A 24813-nucleotide genomic window follows, 5' to 3' on the forward strand; every position below is an offset into this window, starting at 1 on the left:
TTATTTATTTATTTATTTTTTCTTCCACCTTTATAAATAACTCAAGGCGGCAGACATGCCTGATACTCCTTCCTCCTTCTCTCTGTTCCCCCCAACAACAACCCTGTGAGGTGGGTTGGGCTGAGTGAGAGTGACTGGCCCAAAGTCACTCAGCTGGCTTTCATGCCTAACGTGGAACTACAACTCACCATCAGTTGAGGATTGGCCCAAAGTCACCCAGTCAGGTGGTGCTAGAACTCCCAGTCTCCTAGTGACTGGCTCAAAGTCACCCAGGGGGGTTTCATGTCTAAGGTGGAACTAGAACTCACAGTCTCCTGGTGACTGGCTGAAAGTCACCCAGGGGGTTTTCATGTCTAAGGTGGAACTAGAACTCACAGTTTCTGGAGACTGGCTCAAAGTCACCCAGGGGGTTTTCATGTCTAAGCTGGAACTAGAACTCACAGTCTCCTGGTGACTGGCTCAAAGTCACCCAGGGAGTTTTCATGCCTAAGGTGGAACTAGAACGCACAGTCTCCTGGTGACTGGCTGAAAGTCACCCAGGGGGTTTTCATGTCTAAGCTGGAACTAGAACTCACAGTCTCCTGGTGACTGGCTCAAAGTCACCTGGGGGTTTTCATGTCTAAGGTGGAACTAGAACTCAGTGTCTCCTGGTGACTGGCTGAAAGTCACCCAGGGGGTTTTCATGTCTAAGGTGGAACTAGAACTCACAGTTTCTGGAGACTGGCTCAAAGTCACCCAGCCAAATTTTATGCCTAATGTGGGCACTAGAATTCACCAGCACTCAATCAGCCAACCTTTGTGCCTAACACTTGACTAGAACTCACCATCTCTTGGTGATTGGCCCAGTTGGCTGGGGAATTCTGGGAGTTGAAGTCCACCCATCTTTAAAGCTGCCAAGTTTGAAAAACATTGATTTTTAGAGCGTGTCAGAAACTGTAGAGAAGTCAATACTCACAGGTATTTCAGCTTCTTAAGCCCTTCAAAGGAGTTTCGTGCTATGTGCTTCAGTAAGTTGTTGTTCAAAAGCCTGAAAGGGGGGAGAAAAAGGGAGATCAAAGCAATGGCTGAATACATTATTTGGAGATTTCTGGCTGACTTCTGATGTTTTCCTCGTGAACTGATTATCATCCATTTGCTCATCCAAGGATTATTCGAAGGCTTCAGAAATCATACAATCAACTATGAGAACCGAGCAGATTGAATAATAAAAGGTGAGTCTCACATTTAACCATCCCCCAATTTACTGGGAATAGAAAAAAACCTACAAACCAAAGGTCACCGGTTCAGGTGAACCAGTAGTAAAAAAAAAAAAAAAAAAGCTACCAGTTCGGTTGAACTGGTAGTTTAAAAAAAGCTATCGGTCCAGGCAAACTGGTAGTTGGCTACCAGTTCGGTTGAACTGGTAGTTTAAAAAAAGCTATCGGTCCAGGCAAACTGGTAGTTGGCTACCAGTTCGGTTGAACTGGTAGTTTAAAAAAAGCTATCGGTCCAGGCAAACTGGTAGTTGGCTACCAGTTTGGTCGAACTGGTAGTTTAAAAAAATCTACCGGTTCCTCCGAACTGGTATTTCCAACGATCAGCTGGGCTGTGCGGTTTAGCTTTGCTAGAAATCAGGAAATCCTGCTTTCTAGCGCAGTTCAACCGTGTGGCACAGCTGATCCCCCACCTCGCTGTTCTACTCACCTTCCCAAGCCACCTTTTGGTGCATACTGTACTGTGCATGCAGCGCCCGTGTGGTGCGCACTGCGCATGTGCATGCAGCGTGTGTTTGGCGCACAGCGCACATGCACGGCCAGCGAACCGGTAGCAAACCGGTTCAGATTTCACCACTGCTCCAGATGAAGGAAATTCTCCTCTAGCAGCGATCTTCAAGGATTATGTTGGCTTCGTGTGCAGATAGTTCTTGACTTACAACAGTTCACTTAGTGACCATTCCAAGTTACAACGGCACTGAAAAAAAAAAGTGACTTATGACCATTTTTCACACTTACGGCCGTTGCAGCATCCCCATGGTCACTGGATAAATTCAGATGCTTGAGAACCAACTCACATTAATGACGGGCTCCTGTGATCCGAATATGTGACCTCCGGACAAGCAAAGTCAATGGGGAAGCCAGATTCGCTTAGCAATCGTGTTACTAACGTAAGAACTGCAGTGATTCACTTAACAATGGTGGCAAGGAAGGTCGTAAAATGGGGCAAAACTCATTTAACAGCTGTCTCGCTTAGCAATGGAAATCTGGGGCTCCACTATGGTCGTAAGTCAGGGATAACCTGTATTTTGAGCAATGCTTCAGACGGCGAACGAGGGGTTATTCAGCCCTATCGCAATGATTCATAACAAACCCTCAAAGGGCAGGAAACGAGAGGCTGGAGTGAAGTTTCCACAATCTGCAATTTCATGAGAGTTTCAGTTTTAGGTCTCCACTTGAAACATCTGCAGATGGTTGCCATGGCCTCCATAAACAGCACCGGTCAAACACATCTGGGTGAGCGGCCAAAAGATTTGGCTGTCTGCTTTTTTGGCTCCGGTGAGAACAAGCTGTGGTCTGTTTCCACTGAAGGATTTGCGTCCAGCAGCATCCGTCGACATCGCCAAAGTTTGCAAAGCAGAGTTGGTGATAAGCTTCTTGGCTAAATGTTTTGGCCTGGAATTCCTTGAACTGATCCAGTTCTCCCCCCACCCCACTCCTCACTTTCTTCAGTTCTAATCAGGCTTGGATCCCGCGTTGGAATCTGCTCCTTTAAAAAATAAATAAATACTCGGCTTTTTTCTGCAGAAAAATCATTTCGGTGTATCGGTAGGAAAAGGAACCTGGAATTTCCATCCTATCTCATGACGGCCCTAAGCGAGACACCCTCAAGACCAGAGGTCTTCAAACTTGGTAGCTTTAAGACTTGTGGACTTCATCTCCCAGGATTCTCCAGCCAGCACAGAGACTTCTGGGAGTTGAAGTGCACAAGTCTTAAAGCTGCCAAGTTTGAAGGCCTCTGCTCACGAACATCAGCATAGCTGGCTGGAGAATTCTGGGAATTGAAGTGCACAAGTCTTAAAGCTGCCAAGTTTGAAGACCTCTGCTAAAGACCGTCTTGTTTTTACAGTATGTTTGCAGTGGTTGTTAAGTGAGCATGGCAGTTGTTAAGCGAATCCATGGCCTGCAATGGGCGTTTGTTTGGGTTTTTTTGCTAGAAAACGGAAGTTCCCTTCTCTTGGTGTTGGCTGTGTGCAGATACAACTTCAGTTATTGTCCCGTTTCTTAGATTTGTTCTATGCTCCGACTGGGGGTCAGCTTTGATCGTGTCCATCCACCACGTTCTTGGTTGACGTAGTTTCCTTTTACCGCTAACTCTTCCAAACAAAAATTGCTTTCTCCAGTGGATTTGATATGACCAAAGAAGTGAGACACAGTTTCAGGATTTTGCCTTCTAGTGAAGTGATGGCTTATCTTTTTGGCGTCGAAAGCGCCCCCACCACCACGCACGATGGCCTATAATGCAATGCACGTGTGACACCCCCCCCATGCATGCCCCACCCCATTCATGCATGCGCAACCATCCCGTGCTCCCCCACCCGCTATGCATGCGCACATGATCTGCCCGTGTTTCCCCCCGGCCCCCTGCGCATTTGTGCAAGACTCCCCCGTACTCCTCCCATCCCCTGCGTATGCCTGAAAATTAGCTGGCTGGCAGGATGCGCACACACATGCACAGTGGAGCTGAGCTGGGGCAACAGCTCACATGCCTTCAGAGAGGGCGCTGCGTGCAACCTCTGGCATGCATGCCATAGGTTCGCCATCACAGTTCTAGTGAATGACTGGAGTTATGTGCTTGTTCTGTCCCCCCTCGCCTCTGTCCGAGCGATGGCTTAATTAGCCGGCACTATCAGCTCTGGCAGCAAAATAGCGAGCGTCTGCCAAGTGTCTCTCTTATCTCTCTTGATGCCGATGAGTCACCCAGGAACAAACAGTACTTCAGCTCTAGTTAAGCAGTTGATTTGTCTGCTACAAAGAGGCACAGCAGCTCTCGCTGGTTTTATATCCTGTGGGGTGTGGCTCCATGACTCAGCACTTCCTAGGCCTGCCCCACCCCTGCTTCTGTTGTTCCTGCCTCTCCTGCCTATGAAACCTAGGGTCCCGCCAGGCCTGATTGCCATCAGCCGGATCTTGAGGCGTGGCCTGGGGGGGTGGAAAGAGTCAGGGGATGGAGGCCTCGTTATCTCCTCCACCTGGCCTGTTTCTGGCTCCTGGAGCTGAGCCAGGGAAGCCGGTGCTCCCGAGGTAAAGTGAGGCCCTTCCCCCTCACTTTCCAAGTCACTTTCTGGCAGGGGGCCCGGCTCGGGGGGGGGCGCAGACACAACAGCGCTCCAATACAATTTGCTTGTTAGTCACCTTTACTGTCCAAGGATGAAGGTGACTAATGTTTTTGGTTTCAATTTACACATGTGGGTACGTGCATCTCTATGCTCCTTCATAGCCCTATTGGTTCTAATAAAGGAGAATATTTGTAGCTCAGGGTTGAAATGATGGGGTCCTTGGTACTCTTTTGCTAGCCTCGATGATGTAAGCTAGTTTGGATAATGAGACGTCTGCAAGAAAACAACTGAGCTCAGAGAGCACCAAGGACCCCACAATCTATGAAGATTCTCAATCGTCCAGGTCAGGGTTGTCCCGTTTCTGGAACTAAGAAGCTGAAGAAGCTTCTTGGATGAGAAGTGAAATGTCTTCAAAGAAAAACCAGAAACTCCAGTTGCCTCTTGGAAAAAAAGCACCTTTGGGACCCCCAATACCTGTGTAACCCCCGACCCCCAAAAGATATACTCTTGGTAGTCTTTATAATCACATAACTCTGTATCAATTATGGAACATTACTGTGTGCGGGAAAGCAGAAGTTATCTAGCTTGACAGAAGAATTATGTTGCAACCTGAAAGAACTATTTCTACATACTGTAACTGTTTACGTCTTAACCCCTGGAACATACTGGGTAAGAATAGGGTAAAGAAAGCAACTAGTGACACGTCTTAGACGCAGCGGTTCTCAACCTGTGGGTCGCGACCCTGTTGGGGGTCGAATGACGATTTGCCAGGGGTCGCCTAAGACCATCGGAAATATGGGAAGTATACTTGGGAGTCGAAGAATCGCGCTCCAATGGTTGACTCCACAAGCCAGCTGCAGGCTCTTCAAATCGCTAGCCGAATTCGGCTTCAGGCGCGATCAATTAAAAAAGAGAGAAATCTTTGCTCTGATGTCTCCCTCTCAAGCCAGCTGCAATCACTCCCAATCGCTAGCCTAATCTGGCTTCAGGCGCGATAAACTTAATAGGGGAGGAGCCTCCGCTTTAATGCCTCCGTCCTGTATTAAAGGGGTCGCAGCACTATAAAGGTTGAGAACCACTGTATTAGAGGATGTCTCATGTCATATGTGTATGACAATGCCATATGGTGTATGGTAATGCCATATATGGTCAAGTTAACTATAAACCAATTACGTATCACCTCGTGTTTTCCTGTTTGCTACTTTCGGTACCAAATACTATAAAAGAATATGCTTGGGCGGTGCCAAGGGTCCAGGCTTTCTTTTCCACGTGGGTGGAAGTCTGTACCTATTTGCGCAGATAATTATAGGGCCTCTGGTGGCTCAACAGGCTAATGCAGCCTGTTATTAGCAACCGCTTGCAATATTGCAGGTTCAAGTCCCACCAGGCCCAAGGTTGACTCAGCCTTCCATCCTTTATAAGGTAGGTAAAATGAGGACCCAGATTGTTGGGGGGCAATAAGTTGACTTTGTATATAGTATACAAAATAGATGAAGACTATTGCCTGACATAGTGTAAACCGCCCTGAGTCTTTGGAGAAGGGCGGGATATAAATGCAAATAAAATTAAAAAAAATAATAATAATTAAATAATTCTCGTTTCTCCAATCCTTCGTGGTCTTTTCTCCTTCAGTTGAAAAGTGGGCGTAGCCCCATATCACTCCTGCTCCTTGCAAACCCTTCTAGCACTGATGATGTTACCTAGCTGGGCAACGAAACATCTAGTAAGAAAACAACCAAGCTCAGAGAGCACCAAGGGCCTCTTTTGTTTCGGTCCTCTAAAACAGTCCCAGTTTCTCATGTCGGCCCTGGAGAAAATTAATTGCCCGCCTCTGCCCTACATATCTCAAAGGCTTCCTAGAAACCCATGAGTTCTGAAGCCCAACTCATGAGCGATGACCTCCCGGCATGGAATAAAACACAAGCCTCTCTCCAAACACAACCAAAGCAGGTGATTCCGCCTGCCCAACCTGAGCCAACAAATCAAGCTACTTTGAAACTCATCCAGCGGACCGTGACCTAACTTCAAGCACCGTGCCCCAGCCAAGAAAATCAAAAACCATCTATCGCTCAGCGGGGTTATTTCTGCCAGGTTAGGCAAAAAAAACCCAGCTTGTGGCTTTTTCCACCCTTCCATTTTAGGTAAAGGCGGGCGAAAGGAGCAGGGAGCCCACGAGAGAAACGTACAGCGTGTCGAGATTCTTCAGATTCCTGAAGACACCTGGCTGGATGCTTTTGATGCGGTTGAAGCGCAAATCCCTGGAAGGAATGAGAAAAGGGGTGTTAGTCAGTCCATCAACCCGTGCGTGCTTGGCTCCCCCGCGCCCCCACCCCCGCGCCCCGATCGTCCTGGTAATTGACTTTTTGGCAGGTCTGTAAGGACATGCTGAGCTAAGAAGCTCAGCTAACAATTGCGCACACCTGTCTTATTCCCCCCTAAGGCAGGGGTGTCAAACTCAAGGCCCGAAGGCCAGATTAGGCCTGTGATGGGGGTTGGATCTGACCCACAGGGCCGGCTTGGGAAATGCAAGGGGCCGGCCTGTGTCGTTTCGGCCCCGTTTACCCAATGCGAAGAGGAAACTTGGGCCCAGTGTGGCTTCAACCGGGTCAACCCAGCGCGAAGAGGAAACATGCCAGTAGTTTGGGGAGTGATGTCAAGCTGGCCACGCCCACCAAGTCGGCCACACCCACCCAATTGGCCCCCCTAAATTCAACCACAGCCCTGATGTGGCCCTCAATGAAATTGAGTTTGAAACCTCTACCCTAAGGCACCCAGTACCGAAAACCCACTTTCATGGATTGCACACAGGTCTTGCACTATAATATCTAGACCCAGGGATTAAATCTACTTACCTTCCCTGGCGGTTCGGAAAGGTGCGCACACAGACCCTCTGCTCATGCGCAAACCCTTCTGCTCATGCGCAGAAGGTAAAAAACAGGTTCCTTCCTGGTTAAAACCAGGACGTAACGACGACCAGGTGGGTGGGCGGAGCCTTGTGCTGCCATTGCTACCAATTCTCCGAACCGGCTGCCGCCATCGCTACCGGATCGGCCGAACCGGTCCGAACCGGGAGCATTTCACTCCCGATCTAGACCCTTTTCAGGTGTTTCTTGATGAATGAGCAATTTAATCCATGCAACATGCCACTCTGTGATCTGAGTTTCTATTTTAACTTGGCACTCCCAGGCGCCTGTGAGTTAAGAGCCTAAAAGCGTTTATAAAAACGCTTGATGGAAATAAAAGTCAGCAACACAGTGACGTCTTAAATGGAATCGGGAGTCGTCTGCAGGCAAATGCAAAATGAGTCTCGCTCATATAGAAAGAGAAGAATTCCTTAAGCGTTGTTCTGTCCTCCTTCGCCTCCGTCCAAGTGATGGCTTAATTAGCCGGCACTATCAGCTCTGGCAGCAAAATAGCGAGCGCCTGCCAAGTGTCTCTGTTATCTCCCTCGACGCCGATGAGTCACCCAAGAACAAACTTCAGCTCTAAGTTAATTAGTTGATTTGCCTGTTACAAAGAGACACAGCAGCTCTCGCTGCCTTTTATATCCTGTGGGGTGTGGCTCCATGACTCAACACTTCCTAGGCCTGCCCCACCCCTACTTCTGTTGTTCCCGCTTCTCCTGCTTACGAAACCTAGGGTCCAGCCAGGCCTGATTGCCATCAGCTGGGTCTGAAGGCGTGGCCTGGTGGGGGACGGGTCAGGGGACGGAGGCCTCATTATCTCTTCCACCTGGACTGCCTCTGGCTCCTGGAGCTGAGCCAGGGAAGCCAGTGCTCCCAAGGTAAGTCCTGACGGCCCTTCCCCCTCACTTTCCAAGTCACTTTCTCGCAGGAGGCCCGGCTCGGGTGGTGCAGACACAACAAGCGTTTTCTCCAGCAACAACATGAGATCACAAAACTTTGGAAGTTTTTTTTAAAAAATAAATAAATAAATAGGGAATTGTAAGACTAGGCATTTTTCAAAACACACAATTTTCTGTCAAACTGGATGAGAATCTATAAGGGAGGAAAGAGCAATAAGAAGGTGCTAGGATAGTGTTTCTCTCTCTTGGCATCTTGAAAATATTTGGACTTCAGCTCCCAGAATTCTCCATGCTGCCTGGGGAATTCTTGGGGACTGAAGTCCACAGATCTTAAAAGTTGCCAAGGTTAAGAAACACCGCAGTAGATTCCATATTGAGACTTCCAAGCTGCCTTCCAAATCTCTAAGGCCATAGATTTGTCTGGCAGACCTCAAAACAGGTCTGGCAGAACAAGGAAAATGTGAGCTGAAAACTCATCTGCATCCAGCTGCGTTTCTTTCCGAAATTAATAAGAGTGCACAAAACTTTCCCCATCCTTGTCAATTCGATCTGCTGGAGGCACACAGGGCACCACAGATGTGAAGCGCAATCCTAATGCAATCCTTGGCTGCATAAACAGAGGGATAGAGTCAAGATCATGCGAAGTACGAGCATTGCTTTACAAAAATGATGGTGAACCTTTTTTTTCCTCAGGTGCTGAAATAGAATAGAATAGAATAGAATAGAATAGAATAGAATAGAATAGAATAGAATAGAATAGAATAGAATAGAATAGAATAGAATAGAATAGAATTGAATTTTATTGGCCAAGTGTGATAGGACACACAAGGAATTTGTCTTGGTGCATATGCTCTCAGTGGACATAAAAGAAAAGATACGTTCATCAAGGTACAACATTTACAACACAAATATATTTATCAATATAAATCATAAGGATTGCCAGCAACAAGTTATAGTCATACAGTCATAAATGGAAAGAGATTGGTGATGGGAACTATGAGAAGATTAATAGTAGTGCAGATTCAGTAAATAGTCTGACAGTGTTGATGGAATTATTTGTTTAGCAGAGTGATGGCCTTCGGGAAAAAACTGTCCTTGTGTCTAGTTGTTCTGGTGTGCAGTGCAGTGCAATAGCGCGCTTGCCCACACCCATAATTCAATGCTCCCCCTGCGCCCCACCCCCTGTGCATGCATGTGTGATTCCCCCCCGTGCATGTGTGCAAAACCCTCCCTTGTGCCCCATTTTGGGCCTAGCAAGCATCCCTAACGCCTCCAGGGGCCGGAAATAGCCCATTTCCAGACTTCCAGGGGGCCTGTTTTTCGCCCTCCCCAGGCTCCAGAGGAATTTCTGGAGCCTGGGGAAGGTAAAAATGGCCTCCCCCACAACCCGGAGGCCCTCCGGAGGCCAAAAATACCCTCCCAGAGCCTCCATGCGAGCCCTGTACTTACCTGGCATCCAAAACGGGCCGCGGGAGACTCCTAGCAGGGGAAGGGTGGTGTGAGTGGGGCCAGCTGAAAATCAGCTGGCTGGCGCACGCATGTGCGCTGGAGCTGCACTAGGGCAACGGCTTGTGTGCCCGCGGATATGGCTCCGCGTGCCACCTGTGGCACGCGTGCCACAGGTTCGCCCTCACGGCTTTATAACAAACTTCGTGAGATTATATTTGGAATACTGTATCCAGTTATGGTCACTCACCACATTATAAAGAAGAGGTTGAGACTCTGGAAAGAGTGCAGAGAAGAGCAACTAAGGTAGCTAAGGGCCTGGAGACGAAAACATACCTAAGAACAGTTGCAGGAATTGGATTAGGGGTGACATGATAGCAGTCTTCCAATATTTGAGAGGTTGCCACAAAGAAGAGGGAGTCAAACTATTCTCCAAAACGCCTGAGGGCAGGACAGGAAGCAATGGATGGAAATTAATCCAGGAGAGAAGCAACCCGGAATTAAGGAGAAACTTCCTAACAGTGAGGACAATTAACTAGTGGAACAGAAGTTGCCTTCAGAAGTTGTGGGAGCTTCATCACTGGAGGCTTTTAAGAAGGACCTGGACAGCCATTTGTCTGAAATGTTATAGAGTCTGCTGCTTGAGCAGGGGGTTGGACTAGAAGACCTCTAAGGTCCCTTCCTACTCTTCTGTGTTCTGTATTCTGAAGTGAGGTCCTGAATACATTTCAGAGGAAGCACAAAGAACAGTAAACTGATAGGATAAAGGTAGTATCGGAAGTCCTCATTTAGCGACCATAATTGGGACCAGCAATTTACCTGCTAAGTAAAGTAAGGTATAATGATTTTCTGATCTTTTTTCGGCTTTCCTTTCTTTTACAGACCTGCAAAGGTCGTGAAAGAGTAGACTGGTTGCAAAGTTACTTTTTGGAAATTGTGATCATGTGAATGCAAGTTTTGGAAAAATTGTAATACCCAGTAACTAAGCAGGCACGGTGGCTCAGGGGCTAGGACGTTGAGCTTGTCGATCAAAAGGTCGGCAGCTCAGCGGTTCAAATCCCTAGTGCTGCCCTGTAATAGGGTGAGCTCCCGTCACTTGTCCCAGCTTCTGCCAACCTAGCAGTTTCGAAAGCACGTAAAAATGCAAGTAGAAAAAATAGGGACCACCTTGGTGGGAAGGTAACAGCGTTCCATGGGCCTTTGGCGTTGAGTCATGTCGGTCACATGACCACGGATGACCACGGACAGCGCTGGCTCTTCGGCTTTGAAACGGAGATGAGCACCGCCCTCTAGAGTTGGTAATGACTAGCACGTATGTGTGAGGGGAACCTTTACCTTTTAAGGAGGCACCGAGTCCCTGGATCACAATTATCTGACCAGTGAGACCATTGTAAAAGCTGCAATTTTATGGACTGGCTGTAAATCGCACTCGTTCCATGCCGTTATAACTTTGAATGGTCGCTGAATGAGTGATCATACCTCAAGGACTATCCGTGCCTGTATTAAAATAGGACACCATCACCCAAATAATGTGGTGCTCAATGTTGCCCCTCTATACTACTAGGTAGATTTGCCAAGTGAGAGGAACATTAATGACTGGAAATAAATATTCCCAGGTCTTATATATGGTGCATCGTAAACTGCATTCTTGTAACACAATTAATCTGGTTATTGAATAAACTCCTTTTCTAGGTTTGGACAACCCACTCTCCTTAAATTGAATTAGCAGGCTAGATACGCATGACACTGCCTGCTTCAGATGTTAATCCTAGCTAAACTCAATACTGTGGAAATATAGCTGTGAGAGGTGAATCATGCTGTTGGAACACAACCCTAAGACTGAGATTTAAATAAAAAAAACCTTCCACCTTTGATCCAGATCTCACTGCCCATCATAAAATCTCACGGCTAGACAGCTTTTTTTTGCCTGACACAACATGGACAGGTGCTGCAAAGTTTTTATTAACAATTCTGTTATATGAATACCACACAAGTATAACAATGTAAAATGTACTTGAAGATATAATTGTGATCGCAGCACCAGGCAAAAACCGAACACAACTCACTGGTGGGTAAAAACTGCTTGCCGGGGGGGGGGGGAAAGGCAAAAATTTATCTCAACTTAGTGTGCAATTTTAAAATAACCCAGAAAATATAACCCCATTAAAATCATCCATATATTTAAATTCTTAAATGCTTTTATTTGGTAGCATTTGTGGGGGAAAAATTGGGAGTAAAAATGAAGAGATCGGAGCCCAGGTAGAAGGCCAAAATTGTTTTGCTCAGCAAGACATTTGTTATACGAGTTTCGCCCCACATTGACAACCTCCATTGCCATAGTTACCACTCACTATTCGCATAAATAACAACCTAGATACTCATTCTATTTTTGAACCAAGTAAAGGTAGCCCTGCCGAAGCAAGGCCTCAAAAAATTAATCGAAACTCATAAATGTTCCTCTCCACGGAAATCTTTAGTAAAAGGCGAAAGATTTATACGATCTGAAGAGAAACCAGAGTATGCTTATTGCTTCCACCGACACGGAGCCCTATGACGGCAATACACATTGAGGTTATGGCGTCCCGCGCGACTGCGGCCAAACACGTGTCCGTGGGTGAACAAAAAGGTGTTTTTCGAATATTCCCCCCCCTCCAACTTTCTAGAACCGGGATTTCGCACGAAGCAAAACGGTGCATCACGGGGCAGTGGCGGGTCCTTTCTCTTCGCAAAGCATCACGGTTGCAGCAAATGCAAATGAGGCTACTCATCTCCCCCGCCTCCCCGCTCAATTTGGATTCCGTTTGAAAGAAAGAGCTAGAGCAGCCGCTTCAAAAAAAAAAAAAAAGACCTCACGTAGCTGACGTCAGTTTTGCAGCCAACTTTAGGCGAGACTCCGATTTGATCGGCCAGATTTATCGCTAGCATAGCAGCCAATGGAGAACGAACTGAGCAGGGAGGCGGGGAGATGAGTAGCCTGATTTGCATTGGCTTCGACCGGGATGCTTTGCAAGGAGGAAAGGCTGCGATTCTTACTTATTTATTTATTTATTTAGTCACACAGTATATATAAGCCTAAGCATGAAATAACTATACAATATATAACTATATATATATAAGCATGAGTATGTAATAACTACATCAAACTGACATCAATACAATTGAACGTGTCCAGAAATATTTTACAAGAAGAGTTCTCCATTCCTCTGAAAACAACAAAATACCTTATCCCACCAGACTTGAAATCCTAGGCTTAGAAAACTTGGAACTCCGTCGCCTTCGACAAGACCTAAGTTTAACTCACAGAATCATCTATTGTAATGTCCTTCCTGTCAAAGACTACTTCAGCTTTAATTGCAATAATACAAGGGCAACCAATAGATTTAATGTTAATCGCTTTAATCTAGATTGCAGAAAATATGACTTCTGCAACAGAATCATCAGTGCTTGGAATACTTTACCTGACTCTGTGGTCTCTTCCCATAATCCTAAAAGCTTTAACCAAAAACTTTCTACTATTGACCTCACCCCATTCCTAAGAGGACCATAAGGGGCATGCATAAGCGCACAAACGTGCCTACCGTTCCTGTCCTATTGTTTTTCTTTTCTTCTTCCTATATATGTTTATATGTGTATATACTATATAATCTTTTTGTATGATGTTGTGACAAAATAAATAAATAAATAAATATAACGAAAGAAAACAATAGGACAGGAACGGTAGGCACTCTTGCGCTCTTATGCACGCCCCTTACAGACCTCTTAGGGATGGGGTGAGGTTAATAGTAGACAGTTTTTGGTTTGTAGGAATTTAGCACCCACCCCCCTCCTAGAAGAATGAAATATTCTAGGAAATATTTTAAAAAGCAGAATATTATACCTTCCTGGATGAGAAAAGGAGAAAAGGAGAAACATGCTCTTGGAAAGCGGCCCCCACCTTTGTTAATAGCCCCAGAAAGACAAAAGACATCTTATCTACAACACAGAAGACCTTCAGCTCCAGGGTGATGGAATTAAGACATGGTCCTCAGGACATGATAGGATTAGCCTCTACCCATCTTACCACATGGCACCTGGGAAGATTACATCAGCCAGCAAGGCTCAAGCAAGCTTGAGAGACAACCTACAACATTAGCTAAGACCCCCACCCCCTGGGAGTCTGACAACCAATCAGGATACACTTCCTGTGCCCCAGAAAGTTCAAAGCTCAGAAAAAGCATAAAACCAGGGAGCACACAGGATCTCGCCCCCTTTTCTGTTCAGGAACTCAAGCCATGTGATCCTGACCACCATTAAACCATCTTTCCAAGCAGTCTCCATGTTTCCAGTGTCTTTGTCCCCACTTGGAACTGAACCCAGATGGATATTTCTTCCAACAGGTTAAAGCTTTGGGGATTTTGAGTAAGCCAGCAACCTACCGGCTGCCTCTAATCTGCAGTTTACTCGTGAGCAGAGGTGAATACCACCTCTGATGAGCACCAGAAGGGCTCATAGTGAATGCTGTGGCAGAGAGAAGCTGAACTTTTCTCCCTCCATTCACAGCGGAGCTGCTGCTCCTTTTATGGTCCCATCCCCCGCCCCCTCCCTCCCGGGGACTACCTTAAAGGGACAGGCTGCAGCAGCTCCGCTATGAATAGAGGGAGAAAAGTTCGGATTCTCTCTGCTGCAGCATTTAACATTGAATGGGTTGAGTGGCCAGAAGGGGCGAGCATGGGCGGGGCCAACCAGAGGTGGTTTTTACCAGTTTTGGCAAACCAATTCAAATTGTCCCTACCGGTTCGCCCCAACCGGTCCAAAATGGTCGAATTTCAACCCTGCTTGGCATGCCGGCTATGGCACGTGTGCCATTAGCCATAGGTTCGCCATCACGGGCTTAGGAAATAACTGATGTGACCCAGGTCCAAGTAGGTAGTAATAAACTCAGTCCGTGAAAAAACAAACTTTATTCGAACAGTTGGGAATTACTTCATTCCCAGCGTCGTTCAGCTCAAAGTAAAATAAATGCCTCCCAACACAAATTCCTCAGTTATCTCGCAAAACTTGGTCCAATTAGGCAAATTGCCAAAGGCTCTTCCTGGCAAACGTCCAGAAGCCACAAAAACAAAGACGTAGATGAAGCAGAAGACAAAGCAGAAGATGCAGCTACCACCATTGTTTTCCGGCAAAGCCCAAATGCCGTTGCTGGTCTTTTAAGCCTTATGGGAGGGGCCAATCATCTCTTGGCCCTACTCCTGAGTCATCCTCTTTGCTTGAGCTGCTCTTGCCTTCTGGCAGCTCTTCTCATGCGTGCATTAGGAACAGGCTTCTCCTGTTCCTCTGCCTCACTACTATCAGTCTCTGGAGGCTCTGGAGTCCACATCTCACTCCCCGATGACCCTGGCCCCACCTCAGCCTCATCGCTGTTCGACTCCATTGCCAGCTCCGCAGGCTGCTGATGGACCGCAACAATATCCAGAGAAAAGAAAGCACGACACTCACAGTGGCTTAACGGCAGTGGTGAAATGTAAAATTTGTTACTACCGGTTCTGTGGGCGTGGCTTGTTGAGGGGGTTAATGTGATTGGGTGGGCATGGCCAACTTTTTTAAAGGAAACTTTTAAAAGCATTTTTTACAACCTCGGCCAAAGAGGTTGTAAAAAATGCTTTTAAAGGGCTCTGAAGATCCCAGCTGAGCCGTGCGATCATCTTTTTTTTTTTTTACTTTTAAAAGCATTTTTTCGGCCGTTTCTTATCCTGCCTTCAGGTGCTTTGGAAAATAGCTTGACTCCCTCTTCTTTGTGGCAGCCCCTGAGATATTGGAAGACTGCTATCATGTCTCCCCTAGTCCTTCTTTTCATCAAACTAGACATCTTCAATTCCAGCAACCATTCTTTATATTTTTTAGCCTCCAGCCCCCTAATCATCTTTCTTGCTCTTCTCTGCACTCTTTATATTCTCTCTCAACATCTTTTTGATAGGATGGTGACCAAAACCGGATGCAGGATTCTAGGTGAGGTCTTACTAAGGCTTTATAGAGTGGTATTAATACCTCAGTGGATCTTGATTGTATCCCTCTGTTAATGCAGTTTAGGACTGCATTGGCTTTTTTGGGGTTCCACCCCACACTCTTGGGACCCACAAGCCACGCAAAGAAGGAAAGGAATTTCTCCCATTCGCACCCATCAAGATGTTACAACGAAAATGAACTATAATTGGCAGACACAAACGATTTATTTCAAACGACGCAGAAAGAAATAACCAATCGGTAACCTTTCGCCTGTTTTTAGAACCACATAACAGCAGCCCTACCGAAGGGCCTCCAAAAATTCTTGGACAACTCCGCAGCGACACAGAATTTCCATATATGGTGGCAGTTAACCGACACCGAACTCTAAGACGGCAATGGACACTGAAGTTAGAGTGCCCCTCGCAACCGCGGCCAAACACGTGTCCGTGGCTGAAGAATAAAAAGGCTTTTTCAAACATTCCCGCCGGGACTTTCGCACGAAGCGAAACGGTGCCTCCATCAAGGGAAAGTCGTGGGTCCTTCCTCTTCGCAAAGCATCACGGTTGAAGCAAATGCAAATGAGGCTACTCATCGCCCCGCCTCCCCGCTCCCTTTGAATGAGGTTTAACGCTTTGTTGGCGAGTAAAGATCGGAGTCAGGCCTGAGAGTGGGTGCAAACTGACGTCAGCTCAACGAGGCTTTTCTCCTTTGATAACGAGATGACGTCAGTTCGGCATCCTGACTGTCACTTTAGGCGTGACTCCGATTGGCTCGCCCAGGTTTCTCGCTCGCAGAGAAGCCACCGGAGAAGGAACTGAGCAGGGGGGGGAGAGGCGTGGCCTCATTTGCATCGGCTTCGACCGTGATGCTTTGCGAGGAGGAAAGGCTGCGATTCTGCCCTGATGGAGGCACCGTTTCGCTTTGGGCGAAAGTCCCAGTTCCAGATATTATAGCAGCAACTAGAGATTGAATATGGAGGGACGTAGAGTTGAAAGAATGAAGGGAAAAAGGTGATCCTATAGAAACAGACCGGTTTAAAAAGGATATGAAAAGAAATTGCTAGGAGGATTCAAAATCTGAATTTGATAGAATTATGGAATAAATGGAGATACTGGCTAATGCCTGGAATCCTTGAGCATTGGTGGTGGAAATAGAGAAATTCCCTAAGATGGCATTGAAGGAATGGATTAGTAAACTAAAAGAAAACCTGCTTTATAAATGGGGAGACTGGAAGAACAAGATAAAGCATATAACACAACTAAAGAATGTTTTAGAAGATATTAAATTAAATTGGTTGAATTTCATACAGTTAGAGAAATGGATAAAAGGGGAAGAAAGATTCAAGGAGAAAGATAGAATTAGAATTAGAATTAGAATTTTATTTATTGGCCAAGTGTGATTGGACACACAAGGAATTTGTCTTGGTGCATATGCTCTCAGTGTACATAAAAGAAAAGATACGTTCATCAAGGTACAACATTTACAATTGATGATCAATATATTATATATATACAGTTAACAAAATTTGAAATGAGTATAAAAGAATGTGAGGTGAAAAGAATATGTAGGTAAAGGAAGAATTGGGAAAATATATAGAATATTAACTGAATTAGAAGAGCAGGCAAAAGGTTTAAAATTAATTTGGGAATCAGATTTAGGAGAAAATAAATGACAATGATTGGACAAATATTTGGAATAGAAGTATATAAGAATACGTCAAATAGGGTTAAGGAAAAGCAGATGACACAACAGTGATTGGTCTCATTTGAGACAATGATGGATCCGCATACAGATGGGAGGTTGAACGGCTAGCCTCGTGGTGCAACCAGAACAATCTGGAACTGAACACACTCAAGACCGTAGAAATGGTGGTAGACTTTAGGAGAAACCCTTCCATACTTCCATCTCTCATAATACTAGACAACACAGTATCAACAGTAGACACCTTCAAATTTCTAGGTTCTATCATATCGCAAGAACTAAAATGGACAGCTAACATCAAAAACATCATCAAAAAAGAACAACAAAGACTGTTCTTTCTGCGCCAACTCAGAAAGCGCAAACTGCCCAAGGAGCTGCTGATCCAGTTCTACAGAGGAATTATTGAGTCTGTCATTTGCACCTCTATAACTGTCTGGTTTGGTTCTGCAACCCAACAAGACAGACACAGACTTCAGAGGATTACACTTGACCAATAAAAAATTCTATTCTATTTGTTGGAGGTGCAAGAAAGAGATCGGAACAAATAAACACGTGGCGGGATTGTAATGCTGCACAAAAAATATGGAACATGGTGTTTAGAGAAATTACAGCACTTTTGAATGTAAATTTAGGTATGTCTAAATTATTCTATTGTTGCTGGTGGAACAACGGATATAAATGAAACAAAAAAGAACCGCCACCACCATCTTGCCTGCTGTTGCCTGGAGCTCCCGTTTCCGCCCCCCGACCTGCCCGCCAGCCACCGCCTGGAGCTCCCTTTTCGGCCACCCTGCCTGCTGCCGCCTAGAGCTCCCCTTTTGGTTGCCATCGCCACCTGCTACTGCCTGGAGCTTGGCACAGCAGCCCCGGGAGGGAGGGCGGCAGAGGTGCGTAGATCTCGAAGATAAGTCCAATGCTGCCGTGAGGGAGGGAGACCTGCTGCATTCAGCCGAAGAGCCGCCTCGGGGGGTGGGGGGACATGGCGAGGCTCACTCGTCTTTTGGGCCTGATGCGCTGGGCTTCTGCGGGGCCTTTGTGCGACTGCCGTCCGCTTGTCTTCCTTTCTTCCTTGGGTTCCGCTGCCACCATTCAACCCATGTCTACGGACGCGATGCTTCCGGGCCGAGCTATCAAGTGGGTGAAAGAGAGAGAGAGAAAGAGAGAGACAAGAAAAAAAGAGGGAGAGAGAGAGACGAGAGAAAAAGAGAAAGAAAGAGGAAGGGAGAGAGAGAGAGACAAGAAAGAGACAAAGAAAGAAAAAGAAGAAGAAAGGAAGGGAGAAATAGAGATAAAGAAAAAGGAAGAAAGAGAAAAGAGACAAAGAAAGGATGGGGGAGGGAGAGAGAAGAGGAAGGAAGGACCACAAACCCTGGCACTAGACGTGGCTTCAGAAGACACTTTGAAACAGCACAGCGATCTAGGACTGGAAGGGATCTGAGAGGTCATCTAGTCCAACCCCCTGCTGCAGCAGGAAACCTTGCATTGTCTGGATTATTTTGGTGCCTCTAACAGAGAGGAAAATTACCAGGAAGGAGAAGGAATTTACTAGGACAAGGCTGCCATGCAGAGGAAGGCAGCGATAGCCCTTGACTTATGACCACAATTAAGCCCAAACGTTTGGTTCCTAAGCAAGAGCGTTTTGTTAAGTGAGTTTCACCACATTTTACTCAATCCATGACCTCTCCTGACTCTAACAGTCATGTGGAAGCTAGGGAAGAACATCTGAAGGCGTGTGTGATGTTACGTACAGACGTTACGGTTAAATGTGTGGCAGAAAGTTGACTCTGGGTGTGTTTTTCCAAATGTAGTAAGTGAGGTTGAATGTGTGTGTGTGTACATACACATACAGTATATATATTAATGTATCTTTTTGTGTGCCTATACACACACTGTAATCCGTATGTACACCTATGGCATATATACATAAGATTAAATAGTTAAATGGAGGATTCCAGGCATTAGCCAGTATCTTCGCCAACTTCCGGACCTCCGAACCTTTCGTCGCGAGCTTAAAACACACTTATTTATCTGCGCGGGACTGGATTAGATTTTAAAGTTATGGGTTTTAAGGGGTTTTATTATTTATACTATTTTAAATTTCGGGCAATAGAATAAGTTTTTTAATTGTTTTTTAATTTGTATTTATATGTATTTTAACTGCCTGTGAACCGCCCTGAGTCCTTAGGGAGATAGGGCGGTATATAAATTTGAAAAATAAATAAATAAAAAAATATTTTAGATGTTAAGCAGTAGTAAATAAATAGGGAAATTGTATCTTGTTGAGGCCTTTGAGAACAGGCCAGGCACCCTAACCCTTGACATGAGTGATGTCAAGATGGCCACACCCACCTAGTCACATGATCACCCAGCTACACCCACCTGTTCACATGACCGCCAAGCCATCCCACCGAACCGGTAGTAAAAAATTTTGAAACCCACCACTGGTTAGTACCACTTTCTAATGCCTTGGCAAGACCACATTTGGAATACTGTGGCCAGTTTTCATTGCCACGATGTAAGAACGATGCTGAAACTCTAGAAATAGTGCAGAGAAGAGCAAGGATGATGATTAAGGAGTCGCAGGATAAATTGTATGATGAATGGTTAAAAGAATTTAGGCATGTCTGGCCTAATAAAAAAAAGGATTCTGGCCTAATAAAAAAAAGGATTAGGAATGACATGATCGCTGTCTTCCAGCATTTGAGGGGATGCCACAAGAGAAGGGGATGTCAACCTATTTCCCAAAGCACCAGAAGGCAGGACAAGAAGCAAAGGATGAAAACTAATCAAGCAGAGATCCAGCTAACAGTGAGAACAATGAATCAGTGGAATCGCTTCAATATAGAATAGAATAACAAGGTTGGAAGGAACCTTGGAGGTCTTCGTCCAGCCCCCTGCTTAGGCAGGAAACCCCATACAATTTCAGAGAAATGGTTCTCCAACCTCTTCTTAAAAACTTCCAGTGTTGGAGCACCCACAAGTTGTTCCACTGGTTAATTGTTCTGTCAGGAGATTCCTCCTTAGTTCCAGGTTGCTTCTCTCCTTGATTAGTTTCCATCCATTGCTTCTTGTCCGGCCTTCAGGGGCTTTGGAGAACAGCTTGACTCCCACTTCTTTGTGGCAGCCCCTGAGATATTGGAAGACTGCTATCATGTCACCCTGAGTCAGAGGTGGGTTTCAGCAGGTTCTGACCAGTTCTGGAGAACCAATAGCGGAAATTTTGAGTAGTTCGGAGAACCGGTAGTAAAAATTCTGACTGGCCCCGTCCCCATCTATTCTCTGCCTCCCGAGTCCCAGCTGATCGGGAGGAAATGGGGATTTTGCAATAACTTTCTCCTGCCACGCCCACCAAGCCACACCCACAGAACTGGTAGTAAAAAATTTTGAAACCCACCACTGCCCCCAGTCCTTCTTTTCATCGAACTAGACCTACCCAATTCCTCCAACATTTCTTTATATTTTTTAGCCTCCAGCCCCCTAATCATCTTTCTTGCTCTTCTCTGCACTCCTTATATTCTCTCTCAACATCTTTTTGATAGTGTGGTGACCAAAACTGGATGCAGGATTCTACCTGTGGTCTTACTAAGGCTTTATAGAGTGGTATTATTACCTCAGTTGCTCTTGATTGTATTCCCTATTAGCAGCCAGGGACCCACAAGCCGCGCGAAAAAAACGAAGACAGCAGGAAAGGATTGTCTCCCATTAGTACCCATCAAGATATTAAAATGGAAATGAGCAATAATTGGCAGACACAGAAACTATTTATTTCAAACAACAGATAGAAAGAAAAAAAACAGCCAATCGCCAACCTTTTTTCTATCTTTAGAACATAAAAGTAGCCCTACTAAAGGGCCCCAAAAATTCCATGGACCATTCAGAACTATTGGCGACATTGGGCGTTCCGTTGACACCAAGCTCTAAGGTGGCAATGGACACTGAAGTTAGAGCGTCCTCGCAACCACGGCCAAACGTGTCCAGGGCTGAACAAAAAGGGCTTTTCCCAAAGATTTCCGCCGGTTTTAATACCGGGACTTTCGCACGAGGCGAAACGGTGCATCCAACACGGGAGAATCGCGGATCTTTCCTCTTCGCAAAGCATCACGGTTGAAGCAAATGCAAATGAGGCCTCCCACCGCCCCGCCCACTTTGGATGAGCTTTAATGCTTCCTTGGCGAGTAGAGACCGGAGTCAGGCCTGAAAGTGGGTGCAAACTGACGTCAGCTCAACGAGGCTTTTCTCCTTTGATAACGAGCTGACGTCAGTTCGGCATCCTGACTGTCACTCTAGGCGTGACTCCGATTGGCTCGCCCAGGTTTCTCGCTCGCAGAGAAGCCACCGGAGAAGGAACTGAGCAGGGGGGCGGGGAGGGGAGTGGCCTCATTTGCATAGGCTTCGACCGTGATGCTTTGCGAGGAGGAAAGGCTGCGATTCTGCCCTGATGGAGGCACCGTTTCGCTTTGGGCGAAAGTGCAGGATCTGGAACGGGCGCGAACGTTGGAAAAAGTCTCCTTGTTAACCCAGGGACACGTGTTTAGGCGCGGTCGCCCGGGACGCCTTGCATTCACATGGTGGCGCCCGCAATTGGCTGCAGCTGCCTAAGAAGCTAATGGGCTCCCAGGCTCATCAACAGCGAGAGAGAATCAGGAGCCTCTGAACCGTTAAAGGAAAAAAATGATGAAAAGCTGAAGAAAGATAAAAAAAGGGAAAATAGATGAATAGGAGAAAGTAAAATGATCATGGTTCTGAAGAACTGCAATGATAAAAATGAAAGTTTTCCCAAACATTTTTTGTTTTGGAGGATCCCCATTAAATTTTCTGACCTAGAATGAAAGGAAATCCAGGGGTTGCCATCACCCATCTCCTTCCACTTATGACTGTATGACTGAACTTTGTTGCTTGTATCCTTACGATTTATATTAATATTGTTTTTTATTGGCCAAGTGTGACTGGACACACAAGGAATTTGCCTTGGCGTATATCCTCTCAGTGTAGCCTAATAAAAAAAAAAGGATTAGGAATGATATGATCACTGTCTTCCAGTATTTGAGGGGATGCCACAAGGGGGGGGGGGTCAACCTATTTCCCAAAGCACCAAAAGGCAGGACAAGAAGCAATGGATGGAAACTAATCAAGGAGAGCTCCAACCTAGAAATAAGGAGAAATTTCCTGACAGTGAGAACAATGAATCAGTGGAACCGCTTGAATATAGAACAGAATAATAAGGTTGGAAGGAACCTTGGAGGTCTTCTAGTCCAGCCCCCTGCTTAGGCAGGAAACCCCATACAATTTCTGACAAATGGTTCTCCAATCACTTCTTAAAAACTTCCAGTGTTGGAGCATCCACAAGTTGTTCCACTGGTTAAATTGTTCTGTCAGGAGATTTCTCCTTAGTTCCAGGTTGCTTCTCTCCTTGATTAGTTTCCATCCGTTGCTTCTTGTCCGGCCTTCAGGGGCTTTGGAGAACAGCTTGACTTCCCCTTCTTTGTGGCAGCCCCTGAGATATTGGAAGACTGCTATCATGTCACCCTGAGTCAGAGGTGGGTTTCAGCAGGTTCTGACCAGTTCTGGAGAACCAATAGCAGAAATTTTGAGTAGTTCGGAGAACCGGTAGTAAAAATTCTGACTGGCCCCGTCCCCATCTATTCTCTGCCTCCCGAGTCCCAGCTGATCGGGAGGAAATGGGGATTTTGCAATAACTTTCTCCTGCCACGCCCACCAAGCCACACCCACAGAACTGGTAGTAAAAAAATTTGAAACCCACCACTGCCCCCAGTCCTTCTTGTCATCGAACTAGACCTACCCAATTTTTCCAACAGTTCTTTATATTTTTTAGCCTCCAGCCCCCTAATCATCTTTCTTGTTCTTCTCTGCACTCCTTATATTCTCTCAATATCTTTTTGATAGTGTGGTGACCAAAACTGGATGCAGGATTCTACCTGTGGTCTTACTAAGGCTTTATAGAGTGATATTAATACCTCAGTTGCTCTTGATTGTATTCCCTATTAACGGCCAGGGACCCACAAGCTGCGCGAAAAAAACAAAGACAGAAGGAAAGGATTGTCTCCCATTAACATAACATAACATAACATAACATAACATAACATAACATAACATAACATAACATAACATAACATAACATAACATAACATAACATAACATAACATAACATAACATAACATAACATAACATAACATAACATAACATCAGAGTTGGAAGGGACCTTGGAGGCCTTCTAGTCCAACCCCCTGCCCAGGCAGGAAACCCTACACCATCTCAGTCAGATGGTTATCCAACATTTTCTTAAAAATTTCCAGTGTTGGAGCATTCACAACTTCTGAAGGCAAGTCGTTCCACTTATTAATTGTTCTGTCAGGAAATTTCTCCTTAGTTCTAAATTGCTTCTTTCTTTGACCAGTTTCCACCCATTGCTTCTTGTTCTGCCCTCAGGTGCTTTGGTGAACATCCTGACTCCCTCTTCTTTGTGGCAACCCCTAAGATATTGGAACACAGCTATCATGTCTCCCCTAGTCCTTCTTTTTGTTAAACTAGACATACCCAGTTCCTGCAACCGTTCTTCATATGTTTTATCCTCCAGTCCCCTAATCATCTTTGTTGCTCTTCTCTGCACTCCTTATATTCTCTCAATATCTTTTGATAGTGTGGTGACCAAAACTGGATGCAGGATTCTACCTGTGGTCTTACTAAGGCTTTATAGAGTGGTATTAATACCTCAGTTGCTCTTGATTGTATTCCTATTAACGCCAGGGACCCACAAGCTGCGAAAAAACAAAGACAGAAGGAAAGGATTGTCTCCCATTAACATAACATAACATAACATAACATAACATAACATAACATAACATAACATAACATAACATAACATAACATAACATAACATAACATAACATAACATAACAACATAACATAACATAACATAACATAACATCAGAGTTGGAAGGGACCTTGGAGGCCTTCTAGTCCAACCCCCTGCCCAGGCAGGAAACCCTACACCATCTCAGTCAGATGGTTATCCAACATTTTCTTAAAAATTTCCAGTGTTGGAGCATTCACAACTTCTGAAGGCAAGTCGTTCCACTTATTAATTGTTCTAACTGTCAGGAAATTTCTCCTTAGTTCTAAGTTGCTTCTTTCTTTGATCAGTTTCCACCCATTGCTTCTTGTTCTACCCTCAGGTGCTTTGGAGAACAGCCTGACTCCCTCTTCTTTGTGGCAACCCCTGAGATATTGGAACACAGCTATCATGTCTCCCCTAGTCCTTCTTTTTGTTAAACTAGACATACCCAGTTCCTGCAACCGTTCTTCATATGTTTTAGCCTCCAGCGCCCTAAATCACTTTGTTGCTCTTCTCTGCACTCTTTCTAGAGTCTCAACATCTTTTTTACATCGTGGCGACCAAAACTGGATGCAATATTCCAAGTGTGGCCTTACCAAGGCATTATAAAGTGGCACTAACACTTCACGTGATCTTGATTCTATCCCTGTTTATGCAGCCCAGAACTGTGTTGGCTTTTTTAACAGCTGCTGCACACTGCTGGCTCATATCTAA

General features: G+C 45.6%; 1 protein-coding gene and 1 non-coding gene across 2 annotated transcripts in view; both read right to left on the reverse strand.

The window, feature by feature from the left end:
• LOC131194476 (peroxidasin homolog) overlaps positions 1–24813 on the reverse strand; it is a 117658-nt gene that overhangs the window by 63950 nt on the left and 28895 nt on the right. The window contains exons 2-3 of the mRNA XM_058175522.1: positions 6499–6570; positions 956–1027 (exon numbers count right to left, since the gene is read on the reverse strand). Of these exons, the coding sequence (XP_058031505.1) occupies positions 956–1027; positions 6499–6570 (144 nt within the window). The remainder of the gene's footprint in view (positions 1–955; positions 1028–6498; positions 6571–24813) is intronic.
• Positions 11970–12084, reverse strand: LOC131196438 (U5 spliceosomal RNA). Its single transcript, XR_009154723.1, has one exon. It is a non-coding gene; the product is annotated as a U5 spliceosomal RNA (small nuclear RNA).

Source organism: Ahaetulla prasina, chromosome 3, assembly GCF_028640845.1.
Source record: "Ahaetulla prasina isolate Xishuangbanna chromosome 3, ASM2864084v1, whole genome shotgun sequence".
NCBI classification, from domain to species: domain Eukaryota; kingdom Metazoa; phylum Chordata; class Lepidosauria; order Squamata; family Colubridae; genus Ahaetulla; species Ahaetulla prasina.